The sequence below is a fragment of the Adiantum capillus-veneris genome, chromosome 11 (assembly GCF_014529385.1).
Source record: "Adiantum capillus-veneris isolate H3 chromosome 11, ASM1452938v2, whole genome shotgun sequence".
NCBI classification, from domain to species: Eukaryota; Viridiplantae; Streptophyta; class Polypodiopsida; order Polypodiales; family Pteridaceae; genus Adiantum; species Adiantum capillus-veneris.
This window is the reverse complement of record NC_140941.1, coordinates 150,647,472-150,671,442: the sequence shown is the minus strand read 5'-3', so window position 1 is coordinate 150,671,442 and position 23,971 is coordinate 150,647,472. Positions and strand designations below refer to the sequence as shown.

Genomic DNA, 23,971 nt, shown 5'->3' with positions numbered 1-23,971 from the left:
ACAGCCAAGGAAACACGAAAAGCTGACTTCGGATCCAGTTATCATTTTGCAAGACCTTATGAAACCTTTTGTGGTTAGATGTGATGCATGTGGGAATAGCCTTGTGCAATTCTAATGCAAAATGGTCGAGTAGTGACTTATGAGAATTTGCAAGTTTATGAACAATGCTTTCCAAAAAAGACTCGTCATATGTGGATCCCTATCACTGACAATTGACTGAGGCATCTCGTGATACTTAAAGATATTGCTCTGGACCTACAAATGATAGTTCAAATCCCATCATTGCATGGTTTCATTCTTGGAAGATCAAAGATAAAGTCCATCGCTATGCTTTTCCATGGCCTATCAAGAATTGGCAATGGCTGCAACAATCCTGGTTACTTTTACCTGTAAAATTTGACTTTTTGGCATACGAGGCATGATCTTACAAATGTTTCAACATCTTGGCATAAAGCTGGTCGATAGAAGAATGTCTCGACCGCTTTCACTGTCGCATCAATTCCACGATGCCCAGCATATGGTGGAGCATGACTTTCCATCCTTTGGCCGCAATTGTTTTAGTAACACATAACTTTCCATGCATCAAGAGGAAGTCACTTTTAAGCATATAGTGCTCATGATGTTGCCCATCAACAAGCTGATCATAAATTCTTGCAAAATCTGCATATTCTATCTTCATTTCGTCTAGTTCACAATGGTACGGAATTGACACTGCTGGCTTTCGCGACAACACATCAGCCACCACCTTCTTTTTCCTTTCCACATGCACAATCTGAAAATTGAACATCGACAAGATGTTTGCCCATTGCATGTGTTTCTCTGATAACTTGGTTTGTGTGAGAGTATTGCAAGGATTGATGATCTGTTTGGACAACAAAATCAACCCCTAGCACATAGTGCTTCCAACTAGTGAGAGCATGAATTACTGCCAACAATTCTCTCTGCTACTTGGTGAAGCTCAAGAACTATCCATCATTGGATGCCAAATGGATGGAAGGATCTGAAGTGGTTGATTCACCTCAGTTATTGCAACTATATCTTGACGCCTTTCAAGTGGAACCCACAATGACTAGATGTGGCTCTATGGAGCAATGTGAGACCATGGTTCATGATGCTCAAAGGAGTAGTTAAGCAATTGTTATCTATTTGTGCCAAACACAAAATGAGTGCAAATTTTTTACTGTAGAGTACACCAGAAGACTTCTATTTTTGATGTATGTGTGGTAGCCAGGTTGGTGGGATTGTTAATTGTCCAACGCTACATTTCCGGAAGCAAGTATATCATTGATTCCCATCATAGAATATATGTGATATCAAGAGATATCAGCATGTATTATTGGCATGCAAGCGAGGTCGCCTTTCAACAATGGGGTATGTCACCAGGAGGTGTATTTTTTCTTTTGCCTTCTCTAAATATGTATTGCATATTTCTATTTATTTTATTTTGCAATTGGACATTGCATGGTGAAACGGTTACAGCTAAACGGATTTCTCATAATGGGAATCTAGGTCGGTCAGTGGGTGATTGTTTGGGCCAATTAGCATTGAATTCTGATGAGTATGGAAGCATATGTGCGCCTAAATAGAATTTGGGCCACTCGGCAAGTCACTGACTACTTTATAAGTTGGGAGCGGTTAGGAAGTTGAACCATAAGGGGCATAGTGGACACATGTCAGTAGGAGAGCAAGTTGCTAGTCAACACACACTCCTAGAAGGTCATTCCCTGTTGGGGGCACCCAAATATGAGAGAGAAGGCTGATTTTCAGTTTTGTGAGTGGATTTTTAGGTTCACAGCTATAATGGAAAGATCCACTCTTGTGCATCTCTCTCCCCCTTACACATATGGTAATGCATTATGCCCCACTAGTTGGGCTCCTCAGACGACTATGTACAATCTTGTGGGTTTTATACGCGTGTGCCAAGGCAAGAGCCTTTTGAAGAAGAACCGGATTAGCTAATTGCTAATCTCCCACAGGTATGCACAGTTCCATCACAACAGATTGTGAAACAGGAGTTTTCTTGCGTGAAAACTCGTCCAAATCAAAGGGGAAGTGTCCCCTTTCTTGCGGGAACTCCTGAGACACACATAGACGTGTTTGCTCCGCTCAAAACGATCCAAAACAGAGAATTACAGCTTGTTGCATCTATTTGCAGGTTTAGTGTTTCGTACCTAAACTTCAAAATAACACTAGGGAAGCCTTGGGGAGGCCTTGGGGTGGTTATACAGGAGTTTGGCACTTGTCAGAGACCAAACAGAAAATTATAGCATGCTGAAATTTACTTACAACTCACCGGAAAGCTTCTAAGATGCAAGGGAATCTGTCCTAGATTTGTCCTTTTAAGCTACAGAGATTTTGGCATTGTTATGTTACTGAAATTGGGTCAAAAACCTGCAATTTCGCCCTTGACAAGTGTTGACAGATTGGTGAGAGTTTGGTCTAAGTGTTTGAATTGTTGGTTTTCAATTGAACAAAGAAATGCCAAAAGGGATGCTAATCTTTGGGGCCTACAGGGTGTCGGTCTTCATGTGCACAGTGACATTCTAGTTGCTAGACGCATCTATGTTCTCTCTACTTCTCAATCCTCTACGTGAAAATTAACAGGCATTTGAATTAGTACCGCCCTCTATTGAGTACAGACCGGTTATACACACACATCCTCAATACTAGAAAAAGAGGGCATACACGGGAGTGAACCATAAAATGGCATCTTTACGGCATTTGGTTGCTGATATAGTTGCCTATAATGCGTGTACATATCCATAAGACTCAAGTTACCAGAACTCTGAGCTTGCTTGTCCTTCAATTTTTTCCAAAATCTTCCACATGCACGTGTCTTTTCTTGGACTTGACACGTTACTTCCCATGTTCTTCTCTTCTTTTGAATCAATGCCTTATTCTTCAATTTTCTCCAAAATCTTCCACATGTCCATGCTTTTTCTTAAACTTGAAAAAATTGATGCGTTACTTTCCATGCTCTCTTCTTTTGAATCAACGCCTTGTATGCACACAAATGACTTTGATGGTTATCTTTGTCTATAGTTGCATCTTGGTACTCTTTATCAAACCACCTTTTGCGTGATCTACCTTTGTTAATACCATGGACATGCTTTATGGCAAAACATTCTTCGACACAAGAACAAATAACTTTCTTGAAAGCTTCCCATTTAGTTTCCAATGGTGCATCATATTGAAGCTTTGTCATCCATACCTTTTACGTGACCATTTCAATATACATTGATGCCTAGTTGAAAAGCATACAAAGAGGTAACTTTTCTTCACTTTGGCTGAGATTTTTATGTTTATTTGTTCTCCACATACATAAGGTCTGATGGTTTGATAATAGTTAGACCATGATGGCTTCAAAGAGTAGCATATGGTCAATCACACTATCCCCATTGTGGTTTCTATATGTAAACCCATCAGTTCCAATCATACAGATGTACATTGGCGATGTGCATATCCGTACTTTTGTACATGTGTCAAAGTAGCTTTTATAGTGATCCATCTCTTTGTCATCCATTGAAGTATGATCATACAAGCGAACTTCCTCTAACTCTCTTGACATGCATGGCATATTAAATTGTTGTGTATCATGTTGTAATATTTTTGTGTGGGCATTCATATCCCCAAAGACAAAAACATTACCATTGCCTTTATTATAAGAAGTGTCCTCTAAATCAACAAATGGTCGATCTCTATCTATGCATGCATAAAAGGGGAAATCATGGTGAGGGATGTAGCAACCGGCTACAAAATACATGCTACCGCTCCTTGCCCTCTTCGTTGCTTGAGACTCTTTGACCACATCAATTAATGTACATTGTATTCTTTGGCCCTATTAATTCTTTGTACATCATGCTCCCAAGTTTCAACAAGAAGTATAACATCCGCTTTGCTAGTTAGTTCATCTATGCCAATCTCCGCATTCCATGGGTTTTCATTGCAATTCCAAAAGCATACTTTCAATTGTAACTTCGTCTCATAGGTCACGTGTTACTATCTGCTTGCAAGACGACTTGCCTCCTCCTTACGCATGCTTTCTTCATGTGATATGTCCATGTTTTCTTGTTGCTATTCTCATATGCCTTGCGACACACATTTTATTGCATAATAGTGCGATTTTCACATCCAAAACATTTTGTATCTCTCAAATAAATCCAACTATGAAAGAGAGAGAGAGAGAGAGAGAGAGAGAGAGAGAGAGAGAGAGAGAGAGAGAGAGAGAGAGAGAGAGATGCTTGTTGCCATTACATTGTGGAACGGTTGGCGAGCTCCTTGCTGTCTCGTTCTTAGTGCTGCACCGTGCTTTATTGTGGACAGCCTTGTAGACATTTGGGTGGATATTATCCACACCCTACGTAGCGAGTGGGATTCAACAACGGGTTCCTCAAGGGCAACTAGGAAGCGCAAGCTTGTTTTTCTCAAACAATGGGCTCACTATGTTTTTCACGTTTGTCAGAGGTCACATTTAGTGGCATTACTTCCCACCATAGTGGTTCATCCTGCACTCCTCTCATACTCACCTTGAGGAGTTGCATTTAGTGGATCCCTCCATATCCACCTTTGGTTTTCTTCACCTGTGTACATTGTGCTGAGATTTATATGAATGATCTTTGCGCGCGCGCGCACACACACACACACACACACACACACACACACACACACACACACAGAGAGAGAGAGAGAGAGAGAGAGAGAGAGAGAGAGAGAGAGAGAGAGAGAGAGAGAGAGAGAGAGAGAGAGAGAGAGAGAGAGAGAGAGAGAGAGAGAGAGAGGATTTCTTTGCACATATCAGGGACCAAGGTTGTCTTCGGACATATGTATGTACAGATCTGCACAGTACCTTATGTCGTATAATACGTACGGGTTTTATATATATAAAAAAAGAAAACTCCCAGGCTTATCTAGCACTTGTTATCGCCCTTGTTCTAGTTATTTTGGGTGCCTTATTCCGAATAGCTTTCTCTGCAACACATCCAAGAAGCTATCTGCATAGCCTTGCATAGGAAGATTACGGACCGTATTGTATGTTTTGGCTTAAAAAAAGAACATACGAATTTTACGTACCTAACAACTCAATCCATTTGGTACTACGTATAGGTTTGATCGAATACGTACCGTACCTTACATACCTTTCCACCTTGTTAGGGACCGTCCCAAGGGGATTGAACGGCCATGCTTGCCTAGCGCTTGTTTTGGCCCTCGTTCTGGGTTATTTGGGCGCTTTTTAGTCGTTTGATAAATTGAAATGCGGTTTTAAACTTGACCTTTTCTTTCTGTTTTTTCTTGGAAAATTGGGGATTTGGGGTTTTAAATGATGTTGATGATGAGACTATGATGATGATGACGAGGAGGATGAGGATGGCTCCTTGCATGAGGAGGAGGGGGAGGGAGAGATGGCTTTGGCTTTACTTTCAAGTTTAAAGAATGATGAGCGGTAGTGTTTGCAATCTGTACACTTGTCTCTAGGCTACTGTACTCGTGTTTGCAGTCTACATCTATAATTCCATGTTGGGGTGTGGGCTCCAGCCTTTGCCACCATAGTCACAAGAAATGCCGTTTCTTGCGCTGTTTCTTTCTTGAAGAAATGGACCGCCTATTTCCCACCGTTCCATTTGAGGAGAAACGGCGTTTTTGACCCTTTTTTTTTTTTTGAGTAAAAAATCTGCATGTCACTTTTTATTCTTAATCAATTATCTTTTAGCCTTATTATCATTTTTGTACACTTTTTATTCTCAATCAATCATCTTTTAGCCTTAGTATCATTTTTATACACTTGCATTTCTTTGTATGCAGACTCTTGTGCTCTATGTGTAACGCTTTCCCTCTCTCCCCAAGGTTTACCGGGTACTTGAGAGTGAGTCTTGTGGCTTCTTTTTTTTTTTCCGAGAAAAAGATCCTTCTATTAGTTACTGAAACTGCCCATAGGGCTACAATCACCTCTTCAAGAGAGGGCTACAACAACCATGGTGGGAGACTCTCCCAATGAAAAAACCAGCATATGTACAATGGGGCTAAATCAAGAAATGGGGGGAGGGAAAAGCCACACAGGTGGTCAGTAGTGCCATCGGAGTACACCCTGGACCATGGTTTAGAAAGGCCCAGGATGCCAGAGTTGAAGGAAAGCCTCTCTGCGCTCCCGCATGCGGTCGGAGCTGCCATGTAGTCCCTCGAGTTGTCCTCTGAGTGTGTGGATCAGCTCTAGCCAAAAATCGCGAACAGTCTCTGCTGGTGGCACAGGGCGAGCCTCAAAGATGCGGAAGCAACGGGCCCGCCAGATGAACCAGTGTCAGGCCACTGATGAGCTCCCAACACTCCTCTCTCTCACTGCACCACTCCTGTGGAGTAAGCTCTGTAGCAAGCTGGAGTGTAGGTCGCCCCTCCTGCATCACTATCATCCTGCTGGTGGAAGATAGCTCAAACTGAAGTGCCGGGCCCGTGAGGGTGGACCAAGCCGTTGCTCCCCAAGTTAACTGTCAAGCCGTGGAGAGAGTAGGCATCAGCCGAAGAACTCGAAGCCACACCTGTTGGGCCGAAGGACAGTCCCAAAGACAGTGACACTGACTCTCCACAAGATGGTCACAAGCTGCACATGCGGCCGAGAGACCACTATGCACTAGCCAGCTCCCAACTGCTGTAGCTCTGTGTGCGACCAGCCACTGGAACAAGGTGACTGGCCTCGGGTGTCTGGAGTCCCACAACCTCTCCCAGAAGGCTACCAAGAACTCAGCTGTGAGACCCTCCTCCTGCCAATGGGGTGCTGCAGCGGGGCTGGCCTCCCTCTGTGCTGCTAGTATATGACGTCCCAGTCGAACAGTGTACTGAAAGAACGGGACACCTGGGTGGTATGCAGAAGAGAAGGGGTCCCTTCAGAGCCACTCACCAGGATCCCACTGTACTCGTGCCAGTGGACAGCACTCCCAAGCCCACAGCCTGCATTGTCCAGTCTCAAGAGCTGCTGGGTGAAGATCGATGACACAAGTCCTCCCACAGATGCCCACTACTCTGATCCTCTGAAAACAACACTCTGCCACCTGCGGGGCCTCTACTGCAACCCGCTGTAAGCGTCCCCCACCCTGAAGCTCGAAGAAAAGGGTTGGAACAGTCTCTGAGCAGTCCCTGACTGAGATGAGAACCTCCAGTCGTGTGAAGGCTCCCATCCACCTGGGTGCTACTGGCTCAATAGGCATGAGCCACTCAGCTGGAACTGCCTCTGAGATGTCCTGGCACATGCTCTGCACCCCTCTCATGCCCTGTAGCTGGAAACCCTGCACCTCTGACAAGGCTGTGAACTCTAACCAGTCACCTAAAGAGCGCGCTGGACCTGCTGCCATGGGACCCCAGGAAACATGAGGCCGACTACCAACCAAGTGGCCTCTCTGAGTGCTAACCATAGGGTTCAAGACAAGGGGCTGCCTAGGCGCTCCCCCATGCAAGTAGGCTGTCTCTGCTCCAGGCCTCGCCGCAAGAGCTCCTAAGATCGAAGCAAGCTCACAGCGAAGCGATCCTCCAGTCTTCTGCTCAAACCAACTCTGCGCATCTCTGTGAAAATCCATCTGGTCGAAGGTCGCCAGGGGCCTCCAGCCTGAGGCACCCTAGCACGAAGCCACTGTAGCAAGAACTCCTTCCAGGGCTCCTTAGCTAGAAGAAGTCCTCTGACTATGAACTTACCAAGAAGGGCTCTGCTCTGCTGTGCTGGGTCAATGATCCCAAGCCCTCCCTGTGAACAAGGAAGAGTGATGACTTGCCAAGCCACTTTGGCTCGGGCTATCTGAGTGTCACGTCCTCACCAAAGGAAGTTCCTGATCAGCCTCTCTACCTGGCTGATACAAGAACTCGATAAGATCCAGCAAGAAGTGATGTACCACATAGTTGCCAACAACACCTGGTTGGCCACTACTACTCTGCCAGCCAAAGAAAGTCGTGCTGAGTTCCAATGTAACAACTTCCTCTTGATAGACAAGAGGAGGGGATCAATCTGCTACTTGGGAGACAAGTCCAAACCAACCTGACAGCCCAAGTACCGAACTGCAGTCCCTGGGGGAATCCACCTAAAACCCTCTCCTGGCATCCAATCGGGCACAGGAGCACTACCAACCGAGAAAGCCACTGTCTTTCTCCCGTTGATCAGTGCGCCCAATGCACAATAGAAGGTCTCCAGAGCCTGCTCACACCTGTGAAGGTTGGCCTCCTGGCCATCTAAGTACAAGGTTGAGTCCTCGGCAAACTCAACGTCCAGTAGCTCATCTCCCCGAATAGAGAGTGCTAAGCCCCGTAGACCAACCTGCTGCGACACCAAAAACCTGCTCATCGCCTCCACATAGAACAGAAAGAGGAAGGGGGCAAGAGGACAACACTGTCTGACCGAACGTGTGAGCATGAAGCGATCACCTCTACCTCCTGCCAAAAGTATCTGACTGTGAGCCTGCCTGTACAAAGCTGACACCCCTCTGATCCAAGCATCTGAGAAGCCCATCCTGCGTAGAGTGCCCTCTAGAAAGTCCCAGTCAACTCTGTCGTATGCCTTCTCAAAATCGAGAAGAAGAATCACTAGGTCCTCACCACGGAGCCGTGCTAGGGCAGAAGCCTTCCAAAAAGTAAAGATGTTGTCAAGGATACTACGTTCCTTGACAAAACCTGTCTGAGTCCCATGTATAATGAAACCGGCCTGTTCAATCCAAAAAGGGCGGTAGACTTTACTTCAAACCTTGATTTAGCTTTCACCCATTATTAGTCGTCTATTTTACCTCTACTTTCAAGACACAACAAAGGGGAGAGGGATACAGGCTGCTAGATTGCACCTGTATGAGTAGACGGACACCAGATTGGCCCGTAACTTAGGCGCCCCTTTCGGTTTAGGGCCAAAACCCTAAACCTGCAAAAATACACAGCAGGCTGTAATTTACTGTTTCGGGCTCCGTTTCGCGTGCCGGTCGCATCCTTAGCAAGTCCTCGAGCTCCCGCACATGTAGGGCTACTTGCCCTTTGACTCGGACGAGATTTCTGGCGTGAAACCTCTCCGAATTCACCTGTACCTGCGGGGGGATTAGCCGCTAGCTAATCCAATACCTGTGCAAGAGGCTCTTGCCTCGGCAATCGCGCATGAACCCACACAACTGTACATTGGTCAAATGAAGAGCCCACTAGAGGGGCATAACATACTGCCAAAGGGGAGAGAGAGGGCAGTGCGTAGCGTGCAGGGCATCACTCCTGGCACCGCACTGTGCATAAGAGGGAAAGCAAGCACTCCATAGCTCTTAACCTGTGACAAATCTGAAAATGAGGCTCTCCCCCTCCTAAATTCAGCGCCACTTCTTGTTGCATGAGGCAAGTGCACCAGAAGGTGCCACTTGGCACATTTACAAGCATTTTCCCGTTTCGGGGTTGCCGTCTAAAAATATCCCAACCGGTTGCCCAGTTGACTTCACGGCAGAGTAAGAAAATGTTCCCCTTGTCATTCCGGAGATAATGACGTCAACACATTTTCAGGTCCCAAAATAGCAGTTCCCTAAATTTTAGGAGATGCTGCCATTGTATCTTTCTAGGTCATCCGACCCTCTTTGTACACTGCGGCCACATCCAAAACTGAAATGTAGCCTTTGTAGCAAAGGATTCCACTTTGGCTAGTCAATGACCCCACTTGGCTAACCATAGTCCTTGTCCAACTTTAGTGCTCTCTTGCCCTCAGGCCTGGACTCCCTCTGGACAGTTCCACAGTAGCTATGCAATGCAGGGCAGTTAGATTTCCCGAGGGGTATTTCCAAAAAGTGAAAGTAAATAGATAATAAGAAAGAAATCAACAAAAAGGATAGATAGTAGTCACACGTTGGTGACATACCCCCCTCTTGAAATCTCAAACGTCCTCGTTTGCATCTATGTCGTACATGCTTACTGTCAACACTGATGTATTCAACACGTGTCGACACATATACGACACATACATGCTCATTGTCAACCCTGGTGTATTCAACACCTCGTCGACACATGTATTGCCTGCGTGTGAACCCTGTCCCAATGAAATAGTGGTAGCTTCGCACTCTGCCATTGCTTTGAGTCACTAACTTTCCAATGACAAAATGGTAGCTGCACATTTTTCCACTGTCTTATAGTACACGTTGGATCCCGTAACACTTTCGAGCATACCCAAACCGACAGTTTAAGAATGCAGTTACACATGTACTCTTCAATAGAAGCAATCACTGTATCCTTGACAAACTGACAAGAAATACTCACTTCTATAGCACTAACCAAACTTTTGGACATTCCATAAGAGCAATTGCCAAACTGACAATTTGTACAGCTCTAACATTCATGTAACAGGTATTTGATTTGAGCTCACTTTAAATACCATGTACATCATTTGTTTCAGAAGCCATTGTCACACTGACAATCCATTTAGCTTTGAAACTCAAGGGGTCAAGGTAGGTTGCAAATCGAAGGCTTCCAGGTAAAGTGATAACACAGTTGGTGACTCTGCAAGTTCACCTTCTTCCATCCACTTAGCATCCATTGGTGGATAGTTTCTGAACTTTACCAAGTAACGCCTAGCAACCTTGCCTTTCACTTTCCTTTCTTTGTGTGCCAAAATCTGTTCAGGGACCAAGATCTCGTCAAGTTCCTCGACTTCCTGCTGATCTTCAGCTGGCATATCTTGTGGCACATCACCCACATAGGGTCTGAGAAGACTCACATGAAACGCATTGTGAATCTTCTAACTGTCAGGCAATTTCAGCCTATATGCAACATCACTGATTATGTCGCACACTTGAAAAGGCCCATAATAACGCATGCTGAGCTTTGGAAACAATCTTTCCTTGCCCTTCATCTTCTTTAACCTTGCCTTTTCAAAGCGTAAAAGCACCCAATCACCAAGTGAATATACCACTTCACGACGGTGACGATCAGCTGTTTTCTTTTGCTTTGTCTGAGTCCTTTCTAAGGCCACTTTGACCTTCTTGTACATTTCATCCATGTCGTGAACATACTTATCTGCTTCAAATATCTTGTCCTTTGTATGCAGTATGGGAGGAACTTTCTTGCCACCTTCAACTATCTCAAAGGGTGCCTTGCCAGTTGATGAATGCACTGTATTATTGTATGCATATTCCACCAATGGCAAATACTGCTCCCACTTTCCTTTATGCTCTGACACATAGCACTTCAGCAGATCTAGGACAGTAGAATTTGCCTCTTCTGACTGCCCATCTGTTTGAGGATGAAATGACGAAGAGAATTTGAGCGTGGTGCCCATATTCTCAAACAAACCTCTCCAGAACAAACTTGTCATGCGTGGATCACGGTTGCCAACAATCGACTGTGGCATGCCATGATACTTGAAAATATTGCTCATAAACAAGCGTGCCATCTGATCTGGCTTTATCTTCTTCCTCACAGGAATAAAATGAGCTTGTTTGTTGAATCTGCAAATAATGGTCCAAATACCATCGTTTCCTCTCTGCGTTCTCGGAAGATCAAAGATAAAATCCATAGCAACACTTTCCCATGGTTTATCTGGAATAGGTAGTGGTTGCAATAACCCTGGTGCCTTTTGCCTGTCAAACTTGACCTTTTGGCATATTAGGCATTCTCGCACAAAGGCATCCACATCCCTTCTCAATGTAGGCCAATAGAAGAGTGTCTCAACCGCTTTAACTGTAGCATCGATACCACGATGCCCTGCATACGGTGGGACATGAATCTCTTCCATAACTTTGCGTCGCAATGGCTTTGTGACACACAATCTGCCATGCATCATCATGAACCCGTCTTTAAGAAGATAGTGTTCATGACGTTGTCCATCCATTAGCTGCTCGAAGACCCTTGCAAAATCTTCATCATTTGCATACTGTTCTCTCATATCATCAAGTTCATGATGATAAGGAATTGACACAGCTGAAATTTGTGGCTTCCTTGACAAGGCATCAGCCACAACGTTCGTCTTGCCTTCCACATGCACAATCTGAAAATGGAACATGGACAAGATATTTGCCCATCGCATATGCTTCTCAGATAACTTTGTCTGTGTCAAGAAGTACCGCAAGGTCTGATGGTCCGTTTGGACAACGAAATCTGCACCTAGCAGGTAGTGTTTCCAACTTAAGAGCGCATGAATCACAACCAGTAACTCTTTCTCATAGACCTGCATGGTCATCTCTGGCCCTTGCAAAATTCTGCTCTCATAGGCTACTACCCTGCCATCTTGCATTAGCACTGCACCAATGCTACTACCGCAGGCATCACACTGGACCACAAATGACTTCCTAAGATCTGGCAACACAATGACTGGATCTGAAGTCATCTTTTCCTTTAAGAGATTAAAAGCTGAAATCTCTTTTTGTGTCCATCTAAAGGTAGCCTTCTTTTGAAGAGCATGTAAAGGTGAAGCAATCTCAGCGAAATTTCGGATAAACCTTCTGTAATAGGAGCATAGTCCCAAAAAGCTTCGGACATCATGCATCGTCTTCAAATTTGGCCATGACTTGATCGCTTCAACTTTTGCAGGATCCATTCTGATACCATCTTTTGAGACAATGTGTCCCAGAAAGTGAATCTCTTCGAGAAAAAACTCACTTTTCTTTGCATTGATGAGCAACCTATGACTGCGTAGCTCTTTGAACACAATGGCCAAGTGATGCCTATGCTCCTCTTCATTCCTTGAGTAGACTATCATGTCATCAAAGAATGTACCAACAAACTGCTGGTGTGGACGGAAAATTCTGTCCATCATCCTATTGAACGTAGCAGGAGCATTTGTGAGACCAAAGGGCATCACTAAAAATTCGTAAAGGCCAAACGTCGTTCTAAAAGCAGTCTTGTGCACATCCTCTGATCTAATGCGGATCTGATGGTACCCACTCTTTAGATCTATCTTGCTAAACATAGCTGCTCCTTCTAATTTGTCCATAATATCATCAATTCTAGGTATAGGGAACCTATTCTTGATGGTATTCTTGTTCAGTGCACGGTAGTCGATGCACATACGCCATGAGCCATCTTTTTTCTGCACCAACAACACTGGAGAACAGAATGGAGATGAACTGGGCTGAATCAGCCCCTTTTCTAACAGCTCCTGTACTTGGCCCATTATCTCTTTCTGCTGAGCCACACTAACCCTGTATGGAGGCTTATTTGGTGGGCTACTGCCTGGCACCAAATCTATCGCATGGTCCTCGGGTCTCTCTGGCGGTAATTGAGACGGTAATGAATCGGAAAAACAGTCACTATACTGTTGTAAAAACATCGACCTTTCTTTATCTAGCATAGATAAATTTGATTCATCACAATCTGACACTTCACGTGCAAAAACCAAGTACGCAGAAAGATGCTTTTTCATTACAGAAGTAATAGCAGAAGCTGATACAATAGGAATAGACTCTCCTTTAAGCTTTACATCCAGAATGTGAGTCTTTCCCCTGCTCTGCACAGTGATCTTTTTGTTGTAGGCATCCATGATTCCCTGTACACGAAACAACCAAGGAATACCTAACAACACATCACATCCGTCCAGTGGCATGATATAAAATTCTTCAGCATCTACATAAGATTGGATATGTAGACGCAACTTTCCAATGATGGGTGTCACAGCCTCTTTATGGCCAGGACATGCCAAACCTGCCTCTGCTGTATACCCCATCTCTTCAGGTCCGATTCCCAACTTTGAAGCCAATTCTGGGGAAATAAAGTTGGCTTTGGCACCTGGATCAAAGAAGATAAGCACTGTTTAATCCCTGACCTTTCCCCATGCTCTGCAAAGCTCACTTGCATATGAATTTGGCTTGTCGCCCACCATATCTGGCACTAGACCAGCCATGGGCTTCTTTCCTTTCTTGTCTTCCTTGTCTTCAGAATCAGCTGGCCTTTTCTTTGTAGGACAGTTGTAAGCAATGTGGCCAGGCTGCTCACATATAAAGCATTTGTTTTCTGTCCTCAGGACCTTCTTTTGCTCTTCTGACTTGCGAGGAAAACGTCTTTTCCATTTCTTTGCTGGTCCTTTTTCTGATTCAGCCGTAGCTTTGTCTTTCCCTGCGTTGGCTGATTCCTGAGTCCCTCTAGGAGCCTCATTGGGAACGTGCTTCTTGGCTGAATTTTTCTTGCCTGATCGTGCCTTGACGCCAGTGTTAAATTCACAATCTTCTCCCTTGAGCAAACCATTGCCAGTGTTTGCTACCTCGATGAGCTGCGTCAAAGTAGTGACTTTTGTCTTCGTGCAGTATTTTCTCAATCCTTTGGGTAGGCCACAACAGTATTTTTCAATCTGTTCTGTCAATGGCACAAACCTATAGGAAGTTACTGGAAGTAGAGCTTTCCAAAACTTCCGATTGTAATCATCCAGATTTCTGCAAGTGGCAGCATTAAGCTGGTGCCATTCTGTCATGACATTTGCTTCAAAGTCATCAGATAACCATGCTGCTGCAAAAATCTGCTTGAAGTAAATCCATGTGGACGGAGCTTGCCCTTGAAGCAATAAAGTTGTCCACCATTGTCCCGCATTCCCTGTCAAGAAAGTGGCTGCCTTGCGGACCTTTGAAGCCTCTGTAAAGTTTCTCCCTGTATAGGCCTTGTCAAATTGCTGGAGGAATGAGAGAGCCTTCTTCCTGTCATCAAACCCTGTAAAGGTCGTGAAAGACACACCTTTGCCACCTTCTTTGTACGGAGTTGGCCTCTCCAGCGGCGTTAAATTGTCATATGGAAGTGACTGAAACATGGGAACACTATTAGGGTTCATCTGTGTTCCTTGGCCACTATTAACTTGACCTGGAAATGCCATATTTGGCTGCTGATTTGTAATTCCAGCCATACCAAAATTTGCCTGTGGCATCCCAAATTGGCGCTGAGTGCTCTGAAACCTTGGTAGCATGCCTGTGACACCATACATGGGGTTAGGCATCATCGTTTGAGCACCCCCAAACACTGTTCCTGGCGTGTAAAACTGATTTCCAGGTGCATGACCAGCCATGCTCTGGAATACCGATCCACCTCCAAAATAGCCAGGGTGTATTGAAGGTGGTGGGAAGACCTGTTGCATAGCCTGTAGGTTGCTTCCCTGCCCATTAGAACCAGCTATAGGCTGCTGAAAGGTGGCGGGCTGAACTGGTATAGCCTGAAAGACTGGCATCTTAGCCACCTGTTCTTGCACCTTAGGCATAAGTTGTGGAGACTGCATGTTCTCCGTTAAGTGTACAGGTGTTTCCATTGACTGTGCGGTATGAATCACCTGTGCTCGAGCCTTAACAGGCTTTTGAATATGATCCAGTGACCCAACTTGCTGAGACGGAACAGGAGGTTGCAGAAAGGCTAAAAACCTTGGGTTCTGCATTACTTGTGTAAACATAGCCACAACAGTAGCCAACTGGGTCCTGAATATATCGTCATCTGTCTGTGGTGGTCTTGAGGACTCACCCACTTCATGTGTCTGTTGACCCTGTGAAGAGGAAACCTCTTCAGTCACATCATCTGGTCTGTCAGCCATAATTGCAATTCCCTGTGTTTGGTCTATGATCCCCTGTGTCTTCAAGCCCAAAACTGACCAAGGCTCACTTCTATGGGAAAAAGTGATTTAATCCCGGCAATGGAACCATGAAACCGGCCTGTTCAATCCAAAAAGGGCGGTAGACTTTACTTCAAACCTTGATTTAGCTTTCACCCATTATTAGTCGTCTATTTTACCTGTACTTTCAAGACACAACAAAGGGGAGAGGGATACAGGCTGCTAGATTGCACCTGTATGAGTAGACGGACACCAGAATCGCCCCTAACTTAGGCGCCCCTTTCGGTATTTCTTTATTGTTCAAAAGAGGGAATAAACGCTGTGGTTCCCTACAAGCTGCCCCGCACAAACTCGGCTGAATTTCCACTGTTCCAGCCCGATTTGGGCAGCATAACTGTACTAGAACCATTCACGGTCAGTATTCCCACGCATTAAATGACTTTCCCGACGCATACGGGCACTTTGCAAAACCTGGCGAGAATCTGCAGCACGCTGAATTCTCTGTTTTCAGCCCTGAAAATGCGCCAGATCACCAGTACAGCGGTCCCCTTGCGTCCCCGAACCTCCTGGGGGTATTAGGGTCCGTTTAGGGCCAAAACCCTAAACCTGCAAAAATACACAGCAGGCTGTAATTTACTGTTTCGGGCTCCGTTTCGCGTGCCGGTCGCATCCTTAGCAAGTCCTCGAGCTCCCGCACCTGTAGGGCTACTTGCCCTTTGAATCGGACGAGATTTCTGGCGTGAAACCTCTCCAAATTCACCTGTACCTGCGGGGGGATTAGCCGCTAGCTAATCCAGTACCTGTGCAAGAGGCTCTTGCCTCGGCAATCGCGCATGAACCCACACAACTGTACATTGGTCAAATGAAGAGCCCACTAGAGGGGCATAACATACTGCCAAAGGGGAGAGAGAGGGCAGTGCGTAGCGTGCAGGGCATCACTCCTGGCACCGCACTGTGCATAAGAGGGAAAGCAAGCACTCCATAGCTCTTAACCTGTGACAAATCTGAAAATGAGGCTCTCCTCCTCCTAAATTCAGCGCCACTTCTTGTTGCATGAGGCAAATGCACCAGAAGGTGCCACTTGGCACATTTACAAGCATTTTCCCGTTTCGGGGTTGCCGTCTAAAAATATCCCAACCGGTTGCCTAGTTGACTTCACGGCAGAGTAAGAAAATGTTCCCCTTGTCATTCCGGAGATAATGACGTCAACACATTTTCAGGTCCCAAAATAGCAATTCCCTAAATTTTAGGAGATGCTGCCATTGTATCTTTCTAGGTCATCCGACCCTCTTTGTACACTGCGGCCACATCCAGAAGTGAAATGTAGCCTCTGTAGCAAAGGATTCCACTTTGGATAGTCAATGACCCCACTTGGCTAACCATAGTCCTTGTCCAACTTTAGTGCTCTCTTGCCCTCAGGCCTGGACTCCCTCTGGACAGTTCCACAGTAGCTATGCAATGCAGGGCAGTTAGATTTCCCGAGGGGTGTTTCCAAAAAGTGAAAGTAAATAGATAATAAGAAAGAAATCAACAAAAAGGATAGATAGTAGTCACACGCTGGTGACATATAAGGCTCTCTAGAAGTGGCTGAATCCTCAAACTCAGAGCCTTGGCAAGAATTTTGTAGGCTGAGTTGAGGATGGTGATGGGGCGCCACTGTCGAATCTCATCCAAGGAGCTACCCTCCTTGGGATTGAGGTAGATCAAGCCCTTACTAAATGCTGTCAGGCATCACTCTTGTGTGCAAAATGTACTGAAAAGCACTACCGAGATCTGGGCCAAGCAGGTCCCAGTACTCCAAGAAAAAACTGGGAGTCAGCCCATCCTCATCGGGACAGCTACCATGGGGGAGGGCCCTAAGAGCCGTGTGCAACTCCTCAAGCTGAAGTGGCAACTCAAGCCTCTGACGCATCTCCTTAGTCACAAGACAAGGCATCTGTGCCCAAACCTACTCCCTGCATGCATCCTGACGCTCTGAGTGGGGCTGTGTAGACAGTAGCTCACGGTAAAAGTCAGTAGCAACTGCACGCATATCCTCGGGCTCAGAAGCAACTGACCCGTCGGGCCTCCTCAATTGATTGACCTTGGCATGCGAGTGTCGAGGTCCCACTGTCTCAAAGAAAGCACCAGTCACTCTGTCGCCCACATGTGTCCACTGACATGCCTGATGGTGGAAAGCAAATTCATGTCACCTCTCCTCTGTGCTAACAAGCTCTTGTCGAGCCTGTTGAAGCTGCTCCTCCAACCAAGGACTGTCTGGATGCTGCTCCTGCATCCTTTGTAACGAAGCAATGCTCCGTCCGAGACGTTGCTCCTCCTCTCTCGTTGCAGCCCGACGAGCCAAAGACTCCTGGAGAAAGAAACGGCTAATATGAGCTAGTCTTGAGGCCACTATGTCAGCGGGAGAATCTTGCCTGTCTAAGCTCTCTGTCCAGAGAGCCTCTACTCGCTCTCTGAGTGCAGAGTCCAACAAGACCCTCTCTGGGATGCGAAGCATCGTGCTCCCTCTCCTCTGCCTGTCTGTCACTGTGAGGATCACTGGTGCATGGTCCGAGAAGGAGGTCCTTGCCAGAATGCCAACTGTCCCTCCGAAGTCACTGAAATGGTCACTTGTGTAGAAGCGATCTATCCGCGATAGATTCACTCCTCCCACTCTGCGGTCCGAACGAGAGAAGGCAAGGCTGTCTGGGGGCCTCACAAAACTAGAGTGTTGCCAAACATCCGAGACCCTCAGAGTCATACAAAACCTCTCCCAAGCTGCCAGCTCAACTCCATGCACAGTAGCATGGCCACCACCAATCCTGTCAGAAGGGTCCTCCAACATGTTGAAGTCCCCTCCTATGCACAAGTGTTCCGCCTACGGCAGAGACTCAACTATCTGTGACCAAAACTCTGCTCGAGCACTCGCCACATTGGGCGCATAGATGTTCAGGAAGCCCACCAGGCAACCCTGAACTTGCATAGTAATCCACTGAGCCCTGCCTGGCACAATAATCCCTTTGCCCACAATAGCCTGCTGCAAAGAGTCCGCAATAGTCATACATACCCCACCTTGGATGCCTCCAGGTCCAAAAGCAGCTGACCAAAAGTATCATATCGTCCACGCAAGAGCTGACCACAACGTCTAATGCGGCTCTCATACAGATGGTGCTCCTGAAGCATACGGAGATCAATCTCTCCTCCCACAAGGCAGCGTTGAAGCTCCTGACGCAGTCGGCCCCGCTGACGCTGAAACTGGGGCCCACCTAGTCCCTGCACGTTCCATGAGACGATCCTCATGGGGAGCGAGAGAGAACAGATGCTACCGCAACAGCTAGAGAGGCTATCTTCGAGGCTGGCTTGGATGGGGAGTAATCTGCATCCGAGCGTCCTCTAGATAGGCGTGACTGCAACGAGTACCTGGCCCAAGCCCAAGCAGAGTGGGCCGTACGTAAAGCAACCTCCTTTGTCCAGGAGTCCTCATGAATGTGTACATAGCATGGCAAGCACTGTGTATCGGCAAAGAAGTAAACCACAATGTGTCTAATCCTGCTGTATCTGGAGGTGTCACCGTAAACTTGGCCAATGGCCACAAAGTCTGAAGCATGTCTGTAACTCCTAGTTCTCCCATGTGGTGAGAGAACTCTAGGACCTGTGTGTGCAACCATCCCAACAATGAGTCGAGAGTCCACTCAGTCTGGTCCTTGCCGCAAAGAGGAAAGTAGAAGCCAACTGCTGAGTCCAAGGTCTCTGTCCCCCTAGCTGCAAGGAACAGAACATGGACCCTGAAGCAGGCTGCCTCATGGTTTGCTGAGGGGTCGCCGAGAAAACGAGTAAAGTCGTAGTCGAAGAAGTCCCATCGGCGCCGGATGTCGATGCTCGTCAGACCACGAGGGATAGCTGCAAGGGGGGACGTTTGTACCTGTAGAGGGGGTCGCAAGAAAGGCTGTCCCTCTCTCGCCAAGCGACTCGTGGCAAAGGCGCTGCCAAGAGATCTCCTAGTAGCCGGAGAAAGCCCTGCCCACGGGGTCGACTGTGGAACTGAAGCGGGAGAGGGGGGGGGGGGGGAGTAGGAGCAGGGGGGAGCGGTGGAGAAGAGGGACAGGGGGGAGTGGCAGAGGTAGAGGGGCGGGGGGGGAAGAGGCGGCGGGAGCAGGAGGCGGGGGGGAGGATGATGAGGAGGGGGGGAACTCTGGGGGGGAGGGGTTGTCGAGGGTGAAGCTGGGGTGGGGGCGGGAGCAGGGACCTCATCCTGCTCAAGAGGACCAAACCGGTTCCCCGTGGGAACCCATTGCTGCTAAGTAGGCGCCTGAGGACCACTCTGAGTGCCACGCTGTCGCTGTGGCCCCTGTCGTCGTCGACCACGTACCTGCTGCCATCCCTCCCCGCTGGAGCCCCAGGCTTAGAGTGCGGCTCTGCATGTGTGCGCTGTCTCTGTCTGTGGCTGCTGGCCAGCCCTTGCAGGCTGGGGCTGAGGCTGTGGTGTAGGTCGAGGCCTCCTCCGTGGACAGGCCTTTGCAAGATGGCCCATCTGTCGACAAATGAAGCACTGGTTCGGGGGGCCCGAATACTCCACACTCTGTCTAAACCAACCCCCACTCACCCGAAGCAGAAGAATGACCTTCGGGAGCGTGTGAGTGTCTTTGACCAAAATGCGCACTAAGAGAATGCCAGCCACCTTGGCAGCTACTGAGGCTGCCGTGCGAGGTGTCTCTAGGACAGTCCCAATGGTTGAGCCTATCCTGGACAAAAGTGGTAAGTACTCCCTCCGCAAACCCGGAAAGCAGACGGAGATGGGGATGTCTGCCTCCTCTACTAGAACATCCGAAGTAGGGTCGAAACCATGCCTCCACTGTCGAAAGTGGGCTCGTGCTGCTCGGATGGTTAGTGGACTCATGGCGATGACCTTGGACGCCATCTCGGAGGTCTCGAACTCGATTTGATAGTAACCTTGTCCGAGTATCTGTACGTCCAAGATCTTGCCCACCTCTGTGAGAAGGCGGGCCTGGAGAAGGTCACGCAGCTCTCCTCTGCTAGGTCGGGTGCCGAGAATCTTGCAAATGATAGAAGTCGCCTGCAAGCGCTCTACCTCTGCGGCTAGGCTCGCTTGCTCTGTCGGTGAAAGAGCAAGTCGAATGGTGGGCTCAGCGGGGTCGGGCGAGGGGGCTTCTGACGAGTCCCTCTGTGGCGGAGTTGGAGCCTCCATCTGTGTCTATTGCTGTGGCGAAGAAGCGGACGGAGAAAGGACTTTGCAACCGAGCGTGCCGAGCACTGTCCAAAGAACACTGCCACAGAGCCAATTGCAGGTTGAAGACGGGAAAGAGGGGGGGGGGGGAGTGGATAAGGCGGGCAAGGGGGTGGAAGCTCAAGAGGTAGCGGGCGGGGGGGTAGCGGCGCGAGAAGGCAGCGGGCGGTGGGGTGGCGGCGCGAGAGGGGGCAGCGGGCGGGACTGTAGCGCGCAGCAAGGGAGGGAGGCGGGCTGGGCTGCCGCGCGCGAGGACAGGCGGCAGCGCGGGGGCAGCGAGGGGAAGGGGGGGGGGCGAGAGCAGTAGCGAGCACGCAGATCCTGGTAGTTCAGTCTTGTGGCTTCTTTACACACTTTTTGTGGCTTTTAGAGCAGGCACTCTACAAATGATTCCAGATGTAGGTCTTCTTTTGGACCTTTCCCATAGGCATGGAGTGTTTACTATGATCTGCAGCATCACTCTCTGGACCATGTGGAAAGCTTGTTGTGCTCACATTCTGGGTTCAGTCTTCCCCTACATCCACCACTTTGACAACTATCTGGACTGAGCTGCTACATACTCTTCTTAGCTAGTGGGACACTTCAGTGGGTTCCTCTAGGGCAGCGGAGAGGCGTTGCTACTCCTTTCTTCGGACACGAGCAAGATCTTCAGTCCTTTCCAGTCTGGACCATGGTCACATTACATGGCACTACACATCCACAATGATTCATTTTACATTCTTTATATAGGCCGCCTTAATGTATACATAGCCCTCACATTGTACCCCCCATCTTGTACATCCTCTGGGTGATATGATTTCGAGCATCTGCAGAGGTCCCGCCCGCGTATGCCGCATGGTTGACGTTAGAAAAAACTATGTTCACAATCTACAGCCATTGTTTGTGCACAGAGACAGACACACACACACACACACACACACACAGAGAGAGAGAGAGAGAGAGAGAGAGAGAGAGAGAGAGAGAGAGAGAGAGAGAGAGAGAGGTACAGGGCGTGCTTTTTCATGAACTTCAAATTTGCAAGCATAGAAGGGAGGCTGAAATAGTCGTGTATTGATGACAACCGTGAGTTCGTAACTTGTGCTTTCTGTTTAAGGTGAATTTGGATATTTTCAAGGTAAACGGTGTCAGGCTCAATTCCTTTCTGTGAGCAGGTTATTCAAGTGTTGCTGTCGCCATTGAGAACAGGATTTTGAACTGTTACCATTATTTTCTTTCAGGAGTGTTTGTTATGCAAGGTCTCAAGTAATGGATGAGGGAAGCTCAGAAGATGGATTTGCAAAAAAGAGCAGGGCTGAAAAAGTTGAGGGTGGCACACGCCTCTCTAGATTATTAGTGTCCTCATGGAATTCCTTCCTCAACAAATTAGTGGATGCTCGGAAACAGGTTCCCTTGAAATTATTCTCTCTTCTTCTGGGTTATTATTCGGCGAATGCTCTATCCACTTTGGTAGGCCAGACAGGAGATTGGGACGTTATCGTAGTTGGCATAACAGTGGCTTTAATGGAGGTGATCAGTTTTCTTGCATACCGCCTGCCAGCAATGTTAAGCAAGTTTGAGGATTTTCTAAGCATGCTCAACTTCTGGAAAATTGGTTTATCGCTAGGCTTCATATTGGATAAATTCAAGTTGGATAGTGGGATGTTCAACTTCTAACATTCTTTTTTGTAATCATGCAAGCCTTCAAAACTTTTTGATATGTAAAAATGTATGTGTTCTCAGCAGCCTCAAGACACTCAAAAGTAATTACATTAAACGCCTTTACTCAAATCGATACATCAAAGAACAAAAAGCAGCAGCTTGATAGAGAACAAATAGCATGAAAGGTGCATCTGATGAGGGCCACTTACATGGGATGATGGGGGAAGTCTTCGATGCTTCTGTTTTTAAAGGAGTGCTAGGGCAGGTGAGGTGCTTGTCGGATAAATCTTTGAGGCCTTTTAGATTGCTCCTGTGACGTTAAAATTCTCTTCTTCTTCGGCTGCGCGTGCATGGGTGGATGTGGTGTAAGGGTTGCGCTTATGATCGTGGCTAGGTCTGCCAGCATCAGAGCAAATTTCTCATGGGCTGCCTGGTGGTGACGAGTGTGAATCTCTTGGATTTGCATGCAATGAGTCTTGGAGCCATGTATCTGGAAGAAGTCTGTAAGCTCCGAGTGTGTGCCACTCTCTAGTGCTGCTGTAGGTGCCAACAATGTCTCTCTATGTCTATTTATCTTCACCAGAAAACATTCAAAATGGCGTTGGCGTTCATCTTTAGACTACATGATCTTTTGTAGGGTGGGTTGTCCTATGAAAAGAGTCTCATATCTGCCTTTGATACTCTCATATGCTCTACATCTTTAGACACAATACTCCCCGTCCTCAATCAGCCTCTTTGTGCAAGGCTGGTAGAACCTCTCAACTTGGGGGATATGGGCAGCTCTTCTCGTCTCTATCTCTAGCCGGTATGTGGCAACTCGTGAGCTATGTGGCATGTATGTGTCCATGTAGCGCGGTCTTTGGATAAACCTCTCGTCTAGCATAGTGAAGTGCTCACTGTAGTAGTACGTCTTTGGGAAAGAGGCTGTCTAGGTGCAATCCATGCCTCTTTGGTGTAAAGCTGCCATAAATTTTGTCGGAGGATTGTGTTCCTCTCATTGTGTGAGATCTAGATGAAGGGTGAGTCCGGATCATACTGGAACGGTGGTAATCTATCCATTCTAGCGCATGTGCTCAATTCACTCTCTCACTTGCGAGTACCATGACTTTGAAATCTATATGGAGACCTCGAAGGCTTTGCGTGTGAGTCTATTGATGGCATCTCTTCATCCTCTGAATGAGGAAAATTGCTTGGAAAATAGCCTCAACTAGCATGGCTGGAGTGGTGGGCTTGCTGTGGAACAAGTGTGATATCATATATATTTGTGGTCCCTCAATTTGTGTCCATGCGGTGGTTGATAGTCCAAGGGACCATACTGTTGTAGCATACATCAAAGCTAGGGTGACCAATTGTCCAAGAGGCACCCCCTTGCTCTTGAAAGCGTGCTTGATGACATCCCTAGCATGGCCACAAGTGCATATCCTTTGGTGAGTTTGCTCGTAGCCGCCTTTGCAATGGTGAGGCGCCCAAGTGGACTGGCAAAGGTGACTCCTAACTATACATAAGACTTCACCACCTCCACTTGTCCACATGTAGCCATAAAGATTGTCTTGATTTCCTTGGAAGTATGAAAGATCATGGCCTTGATTTTCCCAAGGTTCATTGTCAGCCCTCTATAT

General features: G+C 47.2%; 1 protein-coding gene across 2 annotated transcripts in view; it reads left to right on the top strand.

The window, feature by feature from the left end:
• LOC147448218 (uncharacterized protein ycf20-like) overlaps nucleotides 1-22,435 on the top strand; it is a 69,582-nt gene extending 47,147 nt beyond the window's left edge. For both annotated transcript variants that reach the window (XM_086524101.1, XM_086524100.1), the window contains one exon: nucleotides 21,932-22,435. In XM_086524101.1, the coding sequence (XP_086380227.1) occupies nucleotides 21,932-22,367 (436 nt within the window). In that variant the 3' untranslated portion in view covers nucleotides 22,368-22,435. The remainder of the gene's footprint in view (nucleotides 1-21,931) is intronic.
• Nucleotides 22,436-23,971: the final 1,536 nt, after the last annotated feature.